Source organism: Podarcis gaigeae, assembly GCF_964106915.1.
Source record: "Podarcis gaigeae genome assembly, chromosome: 9".
NCBI lineage: Eukaryota > Metazoa > Chordata > Lepidosauria > Squamata > Lacertidae > Podarcis > Podarcis gaigeae.
Window position 1 is genome coordinate 55,537,438 of NC_139685.1, and position 15,220 is coordinate 55,552,657.

General features: G+C 41.5%; 1 protein-coding gene across 2 annotated transcripts in view; it reads right to left on the reverse strand.

The window, feature by feature from the left end:
- Positions 1 to 1,018: 1,018 nt before the first annotated feature.
- The window catches only part of EGF (epidermal growth factor), a 43,262-nt gene continuing 29,060 nt past the window's right edge, over positions 1,019 to 15,220 (reverse strand). The window contains exons 14-22 of one of the 2 annotated variants that reach the window (XM_083756393.1): positions 13,942 to 14,109; positions 12,338 to 12,496; positions 11,812 to 11,928; positions 11,232 to 11,357; positions 9,679 to 9,820; positions 7,845 to 8,009; positions 5,662 to 5,767; positions 4,087 to 4,186; positions 1,019 to 2,852 (exon numbers count right to left, since the gene is read on the reverse strand). In XM_083756393.1, the coding sequence (XP_083612519.1) occupies positions 2,848 to 2,852; positions 4,087 to 4,186; positions 5,662 to 5,767; positions 7,845 to 8,009; positions 9,679 to 9,820; positions 11,232 to 11,357; positions 11,812 to 11,928; positions 12,338 to 12,496; positions 13,942 to 14,109 (1,088 nt within the window). In that variant the 3' untranslated portion in view covers positions 1,019 to 2,847. Of the gene's footprint in view, positions 2,853 to 4,086; positions 4,187 to 5,661; positions 5,771 to 7,844; positions 8,010 to 9,678; positions 9,821 to 11,231; positions 11,358 to 11,811; positions 11,929 to 12,337; positions 12,497 to 13,941; positions 14,110 to 15,220 lie in introns of both variants that reach the window. The other variant, XM_083756392.1, reaches the window with a different exon arrangement.

The window sequence follows — 15,220 nt, forward strand, 5'->3', positions numbered from 1 at the left end:
GGGAGAGAAGACGTGGCTTATAATTGAAAGAACTTGAAACGTATCCATTTTCTACAAATACATGTGGAAAGAGTAACATTTCACATTTTAAATCTTGGCTCCTTGTTGCTTTACATTCCAAGGATTGATCTTCCAATGGATCACCACAACCTTTTCTGTTCTGTCTGTTGGAAAGCTACTGCACTGCTATACCCGTTATTGGAAATCTTTCATTAAAAGCAACTGTTTAGTTATCCAAACCCAGGGCCTTTCTTTTAGTGAAGTGGGTGGTGTGTAATAATACAGCTACAAAGCCAAAGTGTGGCACAACATCTTGGGTGGTGGTGTGAGGAGATAAATGCCCCATTCTCAAGGTCACTAGAACAGTTCTTTAACTGGTAGGTTTCAACTGGATACTTCAGCATTGTTTACTTGGAACAGTATTCCAAGATATAGATGGGTGTGACACACAGAGAGAGAAAGATGAAAAATGATGCATTTATATAATCAGTCAATCAATCAGTCACCTGATAGCAGAGGAATGATGTAGGGCAAGTGGGCACAGCTGGCAGAAAATGGTCATATGGGGCAAATTAGGGCCCCTACCAGGCTTTAAGGGATGCGGGTGGTGCAGGGATGCGGGTCGCACTGTGGGTTAAACCACAGAGCCTAGGACTTGCCGATCAGAAGGTTGGCGGTTCGAATCCCTGCGACAGAGTGAGCTCCCGTTGCTCAGTCCCTGCTCCTGCCAACCTAGCAGTTTGAAAGCACATCAAAGTGCAAGTAGATAAATAGGTACCACTCCAGCAGGAAGGTAAACGGCATTTCCGTGCGCTGCTCTGGTTCGCCAGAAGCGGCTTAGTCATGCTGGCCACATGACCCGGAAGCTGTACGCCGGCTCCCTCTGCCAATAAAGCGAGATGAGTGCCGCAACCCCAGAGTCGGTCACAACTGGACCTAATGGTCAGGGGTCCCTTTACCTTTACCTTACCAGGCTTCAGATTTCCAATGCCTGTTTCAGAACAACTAAGCTTGGGAATCAATTCATCAACAGTTCCATTTATTTCAACAATATTTAAAGCAGATAAGTTGTACAAACATTTTAGCATATATATGAGTGCTTTCAGCTATTGAACTGTGACATTTAAAATCCACAGTAGTAAAGTATCTTTATCAATACGAACCAAAAGATCACAAAAATTGCGAGCAAGCTTTTGAGTTGGGTAGCATTACCTAGTGGCTGGCGTTTGGAAGAGGGGTAAATTACGCCAGCATAATCTGCTCTAGGCAAAAATTATGCTGGTTTCCTATAGCTTGGAATGCTCTGTAAGTCTCACTGACTTCAAAAGCATTTATTCCCAGGTAAGTGAGAATAGATAAGTGAGAATAGGATTGCAGCCCAACTTTCCTAAATCTCTTAGTTTTAATTATGTCCTGAACTATAATCTGGAAATATATGTATGTAAATCATAAATATAAATCCTTTCCATTTTTATGAAATCTGTTTTGTAGATTTCACAGAGGCAATATAGATGAAGTAGCTCTATTCAAAATCAATTCCAAGATTGATTTTGCTCCAGTTTTAGAATAACCTTTTGTTGAGGGCACTGGAGCAGCCTTTTGCCATTCAACAGATCCCTATGGCCCCTTCTCTCTCTACAGTGTGCATGATATATAGAACCAGAATTCCCAGCGTTGGCCTCAGAAAAGTGGTTCAAGCAGTTGCTGGAAGATAAATGGTTCCTTCCATTTCAGCCTGAATGTGCTTGATGAGTACAAGGTAGGGAGATGCCAGCCCTTCGCCTCCTAATCAATGCCATGTGATCAGCTATGTATAGGGTTGATAAATGATAGTCGGGACAAGTATAAAAAGCTTTTCTAATATCTTCAGCTCAAAAACTCATATTCATTTCAATAAGGCAGAGATGAAGAACCTGCAATCCAGCCCTAATACTTCATCCAGGATTGTTGATTTGGAGTTGGGGCATGTAATATGTGAATCTCCCATCTTCAAATGCAACCTTCCAACCTCTTTGGAAATCCTTCCAAAGTTGCATTATTTTCCTTTCCAGAAAACTATTTTTCCCTGCATTAAAAATGCTGGCCAACTTCATATATAGAAAAGTACTTTTGGGTACAGGGTTGCGGGGATAATATTGTCACCTTTGTTATACATGCATGCAAATTAATTTTCATAAAATAGTTCTTTTGAAAGATCACACATTCCAGTTACATAACAAGGCATAGCTGAAAGGTTATTGAATCTGCTTTCATTAACTGGCTGTGTGTGTAGGGATGGGGAAGAAAAGGAATTCACATTTAAAGGTGAACCCACCTAATTCATACTTTCTGAAAGCATACAGGAACTGATACACAGCCAGCCTTCAAAAGTCACATTTCTGAGCATTTTCTGATGTAGTTCTCCAGCCAAGTGGTGTCTACAGAAATGTATACATGACTGGGGTAAAGTGTGCCTAGAAATGTATATATTAGCAAATATAATGCACAAAGATGTCATATTAGCAGTAATTTGAAAAAAGGGATATATTAGTCAAGACTGCATACAAAGATGTGGGTGGTGGAAGAAATTCATACAAAAATACTGATGACAACTTTTTTCTTTTCTTTTTGCAAACTGATGTGGAGAGCCAAACTGGAAAACTTGACAGATTCGCCCATCCTTATGTATGAGGATGTGGAGAGAGGATCACTTTTGACGGTGTTTAGGGCTGGAATTCCACTGAAGAAGCTGAAAGTCATTTTCTGATTTACAAGGCAAAGGTTTTCAGGTAGCTGGAGACTGATTCTATGAGAGAAGCCTGATCTGTTGATTCCTTTGCCAACATTGGTAGACCACACTTCCATTGCTCAAGCTAGACAAGAAGAAAAAAAGACCAGTTATTCTTGGTGTAAAAAGCTTCAGGAAAAGGCTAGTGTGCTCATATCCTGCTTATGGGCTTCCCATAGACATCCGATTGGCCACTGTGGGTGACAGAATAGAGGACTAGATGGACCTTCCGTCTGATCCAGTTTTTCTTATGTATCCAACAAGTGTGCAAATGGCTCCAGAAATATACAGGAATGGCAGTTCTGAGAGCCGGTGTGATGCAGTATTGCAGATATTAATATTGTACAACTTGAAACAACTGGATGCATAAAAACTGAATCCTTTTGGAATAAAAATTGTCCAGACCCATAAATATTATTCAAAGCTTTACTAACCAGAACTTTTTCAAAACCATCAATCATGCACCCAGAAAGCCGTATAAAGGATATACATGTTCAAGCATAGGTTCTTTTTCTTAGATTATATAAATAACATAATTAGGATCAGAGCAAAGGTCAAAATTCTGTCTCTCCCATAGCTTGCATTAGTCTGCATCCAGCCTAAGGGTATGCAGTTGCTGGAGAGGCATCTTATCACATCCTTCTCTCTGTGTGCCTGGGAACAAAAAAACCTTTCAAAATGGAGATTTGCAACTGAATACCTTAATCATATGTTTCAAGGTTAAACACTCGCATGACTGCTAGCAGAGAACATCAAATGTTAATTATCAACTCAGCTAGAAGCTCAGAGGGCCCTCTTCTAGCTTAGTATACTCCAACGGAATTCTCCAGTGTTAAACCCTTAGCAACACACAGGCTTTCTCCATTTCAGTGTGCAATTCTACTTAACGTGTAAGGGATGGTGCCAGAAGAGTGGGGCTTTGGGTGAGCTGGAGATGATAGGCAAGGGGGTGGGGTGAGATGTAAAGAGAGGGGGTTGGACAGATGGGTGGAAGGGGAAAGGGATAGGTGGGGTTGGCAACTAGAGTGAGCTGTGGCAGTTAGCCTCAAGTTCTTTGGTTTTTAATGCAGTCACATGGAAAAGTGAAGAACTGAAGATGAGAAATTGAAAGGAGCTGAAATTGACAGATTCAGCCATCCCTACTTTTAAGGCAGCCATTTCTCAGAAGTCGCTTCTCATGTGGTTCCAAGTAAGGATTGTGATGGTACTCAAACTACGCAGACAACTGAAGAATCTGACATGAATGGCTTTGCTTATCTTTCCTTTTGGTATACTTTTGAGGTAAAGACATTCCCCAAAGATAAAGAAAATCTACTCACAGGGTTCTGAAAGGCAGAAATAATCAAGATCTTTCATATCGCAGTCTGTTCCATCAGTGGGTGTGCCTTCACTGTTGTCATCACATGCAATTACAATGAACTACAAAACAGGCAATGTGTACATGTGAGTTTGTATAGGCACGTAACATTCTTATATGCAAGCTTTATTGAAATGAAGGGGACTCATTCATTTCAATATGGCAGAGATAAGAGCTCTCCAGATGTTGGACTACAATCCCTATCCTCCCTAGCCAAGCTGGCTAGAGATGTTGGAAGTTGGAGTGTGGCAACATATGGACTGCCAGTTATTGAGCCATCTAGCATATGGAGAGTCACAGGTTCTCCATGTTTCCATTTTTTAAAAATTATTATTATTATTATTATTATTATTATTATTATTATTATTATTATTATTATTATTAATATTTCATGGACTTACTTTAGGGCACAGCCACAAAAACTTAAATATGAATACTCTTCTGCTTATATATATATCTTATACATTTTACTGTATACCTGAAGATCTTCCTACTGACCCAATGATGAGGCTAGACTAACAGAATTTGGATCCTACCAACTGCTGCTAATAATTTCACTATCAAGTAAAGCAATGCAGCAGAGAGAAAATCAACAGTGAAAAATACATCACAGCAGATTAAGTTAGATTTTATTTTATTGACTCAGTCCACTGTTTAGATGTTTAATTAACCCTCATACTCAATGACAATTATATTACTAGCCAAGATTAACTGCGGCAGGAACCACTGCAAAGGGCAGCCTTATTCAGCGATAACAAACAGCTTGACGTGAACAAGGTAGTTGCAATTCTAATACATCATTCTGGTTCTAGAAGTTCTAGATGAGATGACAAATTAGGTTTTTCGCCTATTGCCTCAAATAATGCAGGTCGTAAAATAAAACCTTTGGTGCAAAATGCAGCATTAAGGCACCTTTATTCTGTCAGGGTGGTATAAAACTGGCCTCCATGTAAAAGTTAACAAGGAACATGATGTGATCTCATCAGCTCATTTATCATTCCCTTTGTTTCACTCCTCAGCTGCCAAAATAAATTCAAAGCTGCTTCTGATGCAAAGGCATTTCATCCCTTCCAAACCAAACATCCCTAGGTAGCACGCAGGATCCGTGAGCTGTAATTTGGTACCAACTTGAGCATGCTTCGGACTCCTGGACTTGGGTGGCAAGCAAGCATGCCTAACTGGTTTCAGGATTGCAGGCTCGGTCTCTAAGAAACGAAACCCGTTCTGCTGTGAGAATCAGGCATGTCATCACATTGGTATTCCTTAATTTAGAACACATCCCTTCCAACTGTTGTGTGCCGAGCTAACAATAACACTGTCTCCTGCCTGCAACGCACCCAGGCAGCTGTGAACTTAGAAGGATAACATAACAATGAGGTAAGAGGGACTGGGGTTCATAGCTAAGCACTTGATGACCCCAGCAGTTATTTAATATATTTAAGATGTGAATTATTTGATGGATAATCTCAAGTGGATCCCTAATGCCCTTTGATCCTTTCTCCTTCTCTCACCACTCCACGTGTTAATATAGAATTACCAGCGGCTCGTTGCTGGGGAGCTTCGTGTTCCTGCTGTCAGCACTGCTGCTGCTCATATCTTGTGTTGATTCTATGTATGGCTCCTTCTTGAAAAGCCTCCTGTGTCTACTGAAAAAGAGAAAGGAGCCAAGGAAATAAAACGCCCTCAGGGGAAAGGGGTACTGGCCACACAACACAGCTCAAACACTCCATTTGTTTTGGCAGCTGAGCTTCGTTTCATCACTACCAGGAACCAACATAGTCTAGCATTGCTCTTCAGCTGATGAGTCGGCACTCAGTACTGCAGGGGTAGCCAATGGGATGGCCCTCCAGATGTTGGCGGACTACAACTCCCATCAGCCCCAGTTCAGAGATGATGGGAGCTGTAGTGCAGCGGCATCTGTAGGGCACCACAAGCTGGGACACAGTTCAACCTACAGTTAGATGCAAAAGTGGTTGCTCTCTGCAGTGTTCGTCCCCCTGCCAGAAGCCTGCCACTAATTTTCTTCCACCTTCAAATGCCATACCCTTCCATATGAATCTCTGGGGAATGGTGTCCATATCCCCAAATGCTGGCCAAATTGTGGGATATAAAATTTGGGAGGCTGGACTCTTGAATTCAGCACACTTTCCCCCATAAAGAACCACCTGAGTGTAGCACCATTTAGCTAGCTATGGATTACACTGACATAGAGGCTCATCCTTCCAAAGCCTACTGAGTTAATTTTTTGAATGTGCATCCTTGAACAGCACCATGACCACACAAGATGGAGCTTTAGCAGGCTTAGTATAAACAATTTTTTTAAGAAATACATTTTTTTTAGAAGAAAACAAGCTAGGGCACCCCAATGAGGACTGAACATGCTCACTGCCCACAGAATGCTGGCTAATTATTTTTGGGGAACCTGGAAGCAGAAGTATCCTTAAAGATGGCATGTCTGAACAAGAGTATTCCACATGGCAACCTTTGGTTGCAGTACCCTCCTGTAAATGTTCTGAATAGGTAAATACAGGGAAGTTGACGGGGAGTGTGTGTGTATGTTTGTAGGTCTTGGTCTTTAAAAAGTCTTATCCCAGCAGCTCGTTTTTTATTCCTGCAAGACTCACATTAAGGAGCAAGATGAGTTTATGTTTTATGGATGAAGGGAAGGACTTTTACTGACCTGCTCATGGAACTTAATCGATAGGTCTTAAAATACAGCAGAGTATGAGCAAAAATGAAATAGCAATCCCAATCCAAATATTGGTTTCTGGACTCCAGTTAAAGGGGGATTTAGATCAGTGGTTTCATTTTGATCTAGTTAGGCTACTAATAGCTGTAGTACAAACCCAGCCGAGCATGTAATTGAAAACTTGCTTTCAAGATAAACAGTTATATTGATCAAAACCATTTGGTAAAGGAGGAAAGTAAATCAGGGCAAAACAATGACTTTTTATTTTTGTTTCTAAGTGAGAACAGGTTGCAGAAGGAGAAAGAAGAAATAAGAGTGCATGAATCAAGGTACCCAAATTTATATATACTATATATATATATATTCTCAACAATATTTCCAGTGTTGTTAAAATGACATTTTTAGTGCTAGTTCACCAACAAATTTAGGAGCCTCAGTGTCATGTAATGATTCCAAGTATATCACTCAGGTTGTTGGGAAGTGGTGAAAGCAAAACAATCAGTGATCAGTTTTCGCTACACAACTCTAAAACCAGGCCACAGAATCTATGAGGCACGAAAGCAGCACTATGTATGAAAGCAACACATACGTAGTCTAAAACTTTGCATTAGAATAATGCACTGGGTGACTCAGGGCCACTCTGAACTGATGCATTTTTGTGGGTGTATATCATTGAGGCAATAACAGTGCATTAGTGGTGGACTCTTAATGGACCCTCCAGACAGCATTCTACATTATTAGTTGTGCTGTGATACTTCACCAGCCTTATTGCATTATTGCAGCCTATTGCTCACTTAATAGTGGTATCCCTGCCTTGAGGTGTTATTGGTCTACAACTCCCTGCATCCTGGGCCTCTGGCTATGCTAGATGGAGCTGGTGGAAGTGGCCACAAACAAATCAGAACCAATGCTTGGTAAAGACTGGATATAACCTAACTTCTGTGTAAGCTTTGTGCAAGCAAATCAGGGTGAATGCTCAAGAAAGAGGTTGTCTGGAGGGGCACTGTGGCAGGCTTTGCAGATAGTTTTACCTGTAGCAGTAGACAGTGGCAACTCCAAGGAGGAGGGCCAGGAGCAACATGGCCAAGCAAGCTGCAGTGACCATGTTCTGGTTGTTTCTTTGCATCACTTGCTGCTGCTCCCACCACTCCAAGTCACTGAACTGGCAGCGCTCTCCCAGGTAGCCTTTTGGACAGCTGTCAAACGAGGAGACACAGCAGCCAATAAAGGAGAATACTACAAAGATCACCATCATGGTTTAATTCCACCAAATTCAGCCATTTCAGAAACCTTGGATTAGGGTAATCTAAAGCAGTCAAAATCAATGTGGGCTTTGCTAATGGACCCAGGAGGGTGTTGACTGCAACCAGTTGAGCACTTTTAAAATGAGGTTTTCTTGAAACCACCAGTAAAGGAAATTAAAACGAGCTATTTCCTGCTGAGCAAAGACACCCTCTGGAGCCAATTTTACTCCAAACTATACTGTGCAGAGAAGCCCAACACAAACCATGAACAAATCATAAACACTAAGGGTGTTTGCAAATGGATGCTGATTGTGGATAGGCGCTCCTCATGCTTACACATTTTTTGCCACTGTTTCAGTGTATCTGAAGAAGTGTGCATGCACACGAAAGCTCATACCAAGAACTAACTTAGTTGGTCTTTAAGATGCTACTGGAAGGAATTTTTTTTGTTTTGACTATGGCAGACCAACACGGCTACCTATCTGTAACTGAAGAATTAAGTTAGCTTTACAAGATAGTTTATGTCACTAGGCTAGGAACATATATCTAAACACTGATCATGCCATCTGCTCTGTAAGAATGGCATAACATGAGCCATATTAATAACTTTGTATCTCAAGCATGCTTCCCAAAGTAAGCCAAAAAAGATGTAGTTTTGTCTACTTGAAACATATGGCAGAAGAGGGTGTGTGTGTGCACACGCATGTGCGCATTTCCTGCTATGTTTTCTGTGGGACCAAGAGTGTGCATGTGTTGGTGAAGAATGGTGAAACACTGCCACCTAGTGTGAATTTATTTTCAAAAAATCGACTAACATATTTATTATAGCAGAATCTTTCCATTTAATCAGCATGAAGTGTCATCCTGAGTTGCAAGCATAGGAGCAGGGGTGAATTGTAAACAGGGAGGTCAGAAGGAAAGGAAATTCAGAAATTACTGGAAGTGAATTAAGTTCTTAACCGTTGTTGGTGATATCACACATCTTGACATTGTTAAGATGATTAACTTGGAGGGGGTTCTCATGGAGAATGTACATACAATCATTTCATGAAGAGGGAATTGTGTGCCTCTCTTGGTCAATATCTCTGCTGAATTCTGTACATGAAAAAAGAGTGAAAGGCAGACCTCCCTTCTTCCTGCTGCTTGGCTGATCACAATTTCCTCTTCACAGAAGAATTATGTGCTTATTCTCCATGCGGTTTGGTGAATGTGCCCAATGGCTGATTGTTATGAGCTCAAATTATGGTCACCTATGCCTCTGCTAAACACTAGTATATTATTAACATGTTCAGCAACACTGTTTAACCTAGATGTTATTCCACTGAGCCCCAACCAAAATATTATATGTCATGGACGAAAGAATTCCCACTGCAACAAGTAGAAAACCCACAGCAGGGCCGGCCCTGCCATTAGGCAGAGTGAGAGGCCAATTTGGGATGTCATGAAAGGGCAGCAAATTGTTAGTTATTTAATGTGTTATTATGGTTGTATTTTTACTGCCATGGAGAAAGAGAGGTGCTTGTGGGATTTTCAGAGTAACTCAACTGGCCTATGATACTTGCAGGGTGGGGGCAACAAAATGTCTTGGGCTGCCCTTGCAGCACTAGAGTTCTCCACTTACTTGCATGCAAAAGCTTGGAGATCAAAAAAATAAACACAAACTCCCTCATGGAGACAGTAAGATGGAGGGCAGCCAGCAGAACTTTCTTGCTCAGATACGGTGGACTCATCACGTGTTGCACTGGTAGGAGACATGGCAGGTTCTGAAACACAGTATTCCACAATTGTTTTTGTTTTGTTTTTTTAAGAAAAAAAGAGAGAACTGGTTTGGAGAAGCTGGTGATTTACACTATAATGCAGGGCAGTTGCGATGTCATGGAAGAGAAGTTCTAAGGACCAGTAAATAGACCTAGAGAGCTTTCAAGATAAAAGAAAGATAGAAATGTGAGAAATAAAAACATTTTTCTCATTATCTCATACTACTATATGCAAAATGGATTCTTGAATTGTTTTAATTGTTTATTTTAATTATATTTCAAAGTCTTCTAAGATGACAATGTGATATATTGTGGTGTGGCTTGTCATTTCTTCTGTGAGTAGTCACGCAGAAAGGCAGCACACATGCTACAAATGAAATGAGAACAAAATACTGAGAAACTGGGAGAATAAAAGCGGTATACAGCATAGTGATAGAATAATGTCAGACCTAGTTGTGGGGATCAGTGAGTCTGGCCTTAAGTGTGAACATGGATTTAAATGTATTCAGACTGTAAATGTCAGCACTCTGAATCTCATGACTATTAAACCAACATAAAATTATTTGCTGAGTATTATGACTGGCTCAATACTTTGCTTTCGTTTATATGCATGTTAATGATTTCCAATAAATCTCTGTTGAGTCATTCCCCACCCCCACCCCCCCTTCCATTAGATCTGCCTAACAAAAGGAGAAGAAAACATCCAGTTGACAAGGTGGCAACTGAAGGCTTTACATATAGATGAAGTGTTGAGGCTGCACATCATGAAGAACAGGAAGTGCTCAAAAGGAGAGCATCATCAGAGCTCAGAAGTTTAGCTTTGGCACAGAAGGCCCTAAAGGCTAGTTTATATAGGAATTACAAACACACTGATGCATTTTTAAATTTATTTTTTACATCATAATATTTGGATGTGTGTTGCAAGGAAAATCTATCTTCTAATTAGTGGGGGAGCCCTAACACACAAGCTTAGAGGTTGAAAATCAAGGCTTGTGGCAGAGCAGCCTGGTGGTACAGGCTAGAGCAGGGGTTGTCAGCCTGGTCCCTCCCACCCACTAGTAGGTGATTCAGGTTTCTAGGTGGGCGGTAGAGGGTTCTACAGCACAAGCTGAATCCTCCTTCCATTGAGCACTGGTGGGCAGTAAGGAAATTTTACCATCAAGAAAGATGCATTAGTGGGCGGTAGGTATAAAAAGGTTGGCTATCCCTGGGCTAGACTGTACCACAAAAGGGGAATACTTAGAATGCAAAATCAACAGGTAAAGTTGCATCACTACAACCTTAAGAAAAATAGCTCATGTTCAATTTGGGCTGTCATTCAGAAGCCTGCCACAAAAATCCCTTTGCAGAATATCAGCAAATCATCCCAAGTGCAAGATTTTAGAGGACAAGCAGGAACAGCCTCCCATCCACTCACCAGAGCAGTGAAGCCGGTCTTCCGTATATCCCACAAGGCACTCACAAAAGTAGCTGCCTTCGGTATTGATACACATTGACATGCTCCGATCGCATGTGTTCATGTCAAAAGCACACTCATCAACATCTACAACAGAAACAAGGTTAAAAGCTGCGAGAAGGAATGGAAAGGGTTTTTGGTGTTTTTTGTTTTTTTGGTAAGAACTAGATTGAAAACAGGGTTGACTGCATTAAAAAATGTAACTGTTTTTAAGTCTAGGTCAAGCTTTCTCAACCTTGGGTCCCCATTCATTTTTGGACTATGACTCTCATGATCCCTGACAACTGATATTTGTTTTATTGTATATTGTGGGTCGCACCCAACTAAGTCATACTCAGCATGGACCCATTGAAATCAATGGACTTGACTACCCTAAGCCCATTGATTTAAATGGGTCTTCTCTTAGTGGGATACAACTCTATATGTGGGAGGAGGTAAAGATGTACATCTCCTTGGGAGGGCCAAATAGTCCTTAAAACTTGTATACAAATATCCACATGAATAAAAAAATAAAAAAATAAACATGTGACACTAAAATTACCATAGCACAGTTGGCCTTCCATGACGAACCCTGCCTGGCATTGACAAGTAGTGCCATCTTCATTCAAAATGCACTGGGCGTTGATATCACATCCCAACCATATGCAATTGTCCTGGTCTGTGGCACAAAACAAAGCATGCTCATTCTCATTGTTCATAGTACATGTGCTCAGAATAGGTCATTACTCAGGACAAATTAATTAGAGCCAACCTTTCAATACACTTTTCACTGAAGAAATTTGCAAAAAGTTCACCCCCCTAAAATGATATGCCCTACTAGGACATTCTCCACCACTGAACCTGGATTTCCTCCCTTTTCCTGCTGTGCAGAAACATGTCCTCAAATATACTTGCAACAAATTATTTTTGTGTTTGATAGCAGCACCCATGTCCTGGGACTCCCTGCCTTTTAACATCAATAGTTGTTGGTAAGCCTATTCAGGGCATATCTGTCTGAAACCAAATTGCCCAACTCTGGATGAATCAACCACTCCTGGAGTTATGAAATAGGGAATTGCAATCTTTACTAGACACCACGATTTCAGCAGTCAGCATCGGTTTCATCTGTTGTGCATCTCCACTGCTATCTCCGTATGCACTGTGCCTCAGAGGATGCTGGTGGGGTGTTTTCAGGGCTAATAATGTCTTGTTAGCCAGCACTCCTGCCTTGGATGTGACTCTGCAACCTGAAACAATAACAATAAGACTCAAAGCATTTTGAAGTTTAGGTCCAGCTGGGGCTTGAGCACTCAGAAGGGCTTTTGATCCAGCACATGCCTCCATCAGTAACTTCCAGATGAGAATATGGCAATGCATACTACATGGCACTGCCCTTGAAGACGACTCAGTGATTTCAGCTGGTCTAAAATGCGGCAGTCAGATCACTGTCGAGGTTGCCACATAACCCCAGTTCTAAAACAGCTGCATTGACTTCTAGTTTATTTCCAGGCCTGATTGAATGTGCTCACATTACTGTTTAAAGTCCTAAATGACCAAGGTCCTAAATATCTGAAGGGCTGCCTCTTTTCCTATTTCTCAGGTGTTAAGATCAACTAGGTCGGAATCAGAAGTAGCGTCCGGGAGAGCGAAAAACTCACACGAGTCCTATCCGTCTAGTGCCCACACCCCCTCCTTCTTTTGAACTCGGAGGTGATTTATAGGCAACCGCAGACAAGGCAGTGTTTTCCCATTCCCCCTGGGAAAACCTGGGAGGCTAATTACTCCCATATTAACCTCTTAATTACCTCGTGTGAGCCGGAGAGATGGTATTGTTGGCCATCTTCCAATGCACCCCTAGCAGCCCCCCTGTTAAGATCAGCAGAGAGGGCCCTTTTGGTAATTCCACCTCCCTCAGAAGTTTGGGAGGGTGACCTAGGAGAGGGCATTCTCTGTGGCAGCCCCTAAATTGCTCTTGACATCTGAGATTTGTGTTTTCAGGACCCAGCCTAATCCTGTGGTAGTACTGTTTTTAATTCTTCAATTTTTAATTGCTATAACCTTCCTAGAACTTCATGTTGAAGGGTGGATAAATTTGTTGTTGGTGATGATGCTTATAGAAGAGAAGATGGGAAAAGGCAGTTTTTGCTGATTCATTCTTTCCCCTTTCCCTACATTCTTCTCTGCCATATTCTGCAGAGTCCCCCAACTGTATAAAGTTAATTTTCAGAGGCTGCAGGGGGGAGGGGCCATCTTCAAAAGTCCTTTCATGCATGCCAAGTCAATGCATTGGATTTCTTGCATAGCTGACTGGTGATTAGCAAATATCACAGTCGTATATGCAGCTTTCCAATTTATAAAAGAAAACAAATGCAGCTTGTTTCTGGGACCAAACGGGCTAGTAATAGCTGCAGGGATCTGCATGTTGTGAAATAACACATATTGATTTCACACGGGATTCCTGTGCCACTCACAAAATTCAGAGTAATAGAAACTCAACTGATAAGATACTTCACACATGAGTTGTTGGTCTCTATCTCATTTGCCACCAGGGGTTCGTTTCTTTCTTCCCTATCTACAGCATTCGCCAAATAATACCTAGCCCATCACTCTGCTCCTCATTCAGTCAACCTACCTAATAGGCCCTGTTAGCTGGAGCTAATGGGGCAACAGCTGTCTAACCCTTGAAATATACCTGGTTTTGCTAAGGGGTGAATGACGATCAATGACGAGGGTCTCAACATGCTCCCTCCAAGTCGGACCCTATTTAGGCCAGTCTTCTTGTCCATTCTCAGCAACGAAGGCCTTGCCCAGTCAGAGATCCAAATGTGATCCTCAAACACTGTTATGTCAAATGGATGGCCTGAAAATATATAGATATGTATGCTCTTTATAATCCCATTGCACCAACATACTGAAGAAAACATCAATGAATATGCACACAAGAATCTAGTCCTCACATTATACTTAACATTGTATCATTGGATCAAGGGCTGTCATAGATAGGACAAAACCCACAGGTCACCCATTTCAACCTCTTTTCCTGAGGAAGCACATTCAGCAGGGGTTGCCAACCTTTTGAGACCACTGAGTGTGCTTGGAATTTTGAGAACGTGCTCTGGATGCCAATCACAAAGTGGCAGACATGGGTGGGGGGTGGCTTGTAAAAAAAAATGGCTGCCATGGGAGGGCATGGCATGACACATTGCCAAGCCCTGATCCACCACCAAGAACTTATTCAGTGCTTAAAAGCCTCCAAGGAAGGAGATGTCACAAACATGCTGACAGCTTGTTCCATTGTTTAAAGTAACTTTCCTGGAGTTCAAAACTGCTGCTTGTTGCATTATGCACAGCGGATAGAAGGTCTTTCTTCTCTGTGGCATTTTTAAGGCTGCTGTTACCTTGCTTTTGCATTTCTGCTTTGTGGCATACCGTGGCTGAGATGGCCAAAGTTAATTGCAGTAGCAGCTAGAGGTAAACTGGACAGAGAACTGAGCTTTTGGTAGTGGATAGGGTGAATGATTTTGTATCCCATTTCCAGCCCTATGATTCTATATCAATCATATTGTTTGAGTTTCACCACAGACTTAATTCTTTAACTCAGTTGTTGTTGTTTTCATATGACCTAATTCCATGCCAATTTATGAGGGACAAAAAAAACCCTTCCTTGTCCAAATCAGGAGCTATAATTTTATGATATATTTTCAGCCCCTCATAACAAGGGCAGCAAAACAAGGAATGCAAAGCCATGCTGTTCTTGCAGTTGATGAGTCTCATTATTCACAGATCACGACACCGAGAGCAACAGTAGATGGCAGTAACACTGCAGCAAGAATCCTTGCTCCAATAAATCTGCATATTAATGGTACTGCTGAGCCAAAATGGGGCTGTACATTTTCTCCCCTGAAAGAACATGCCCAGTTTTCCAAGATTTTTCACATCTCTTTCCAAAAGAGTGTAAAACTGCAATGAAG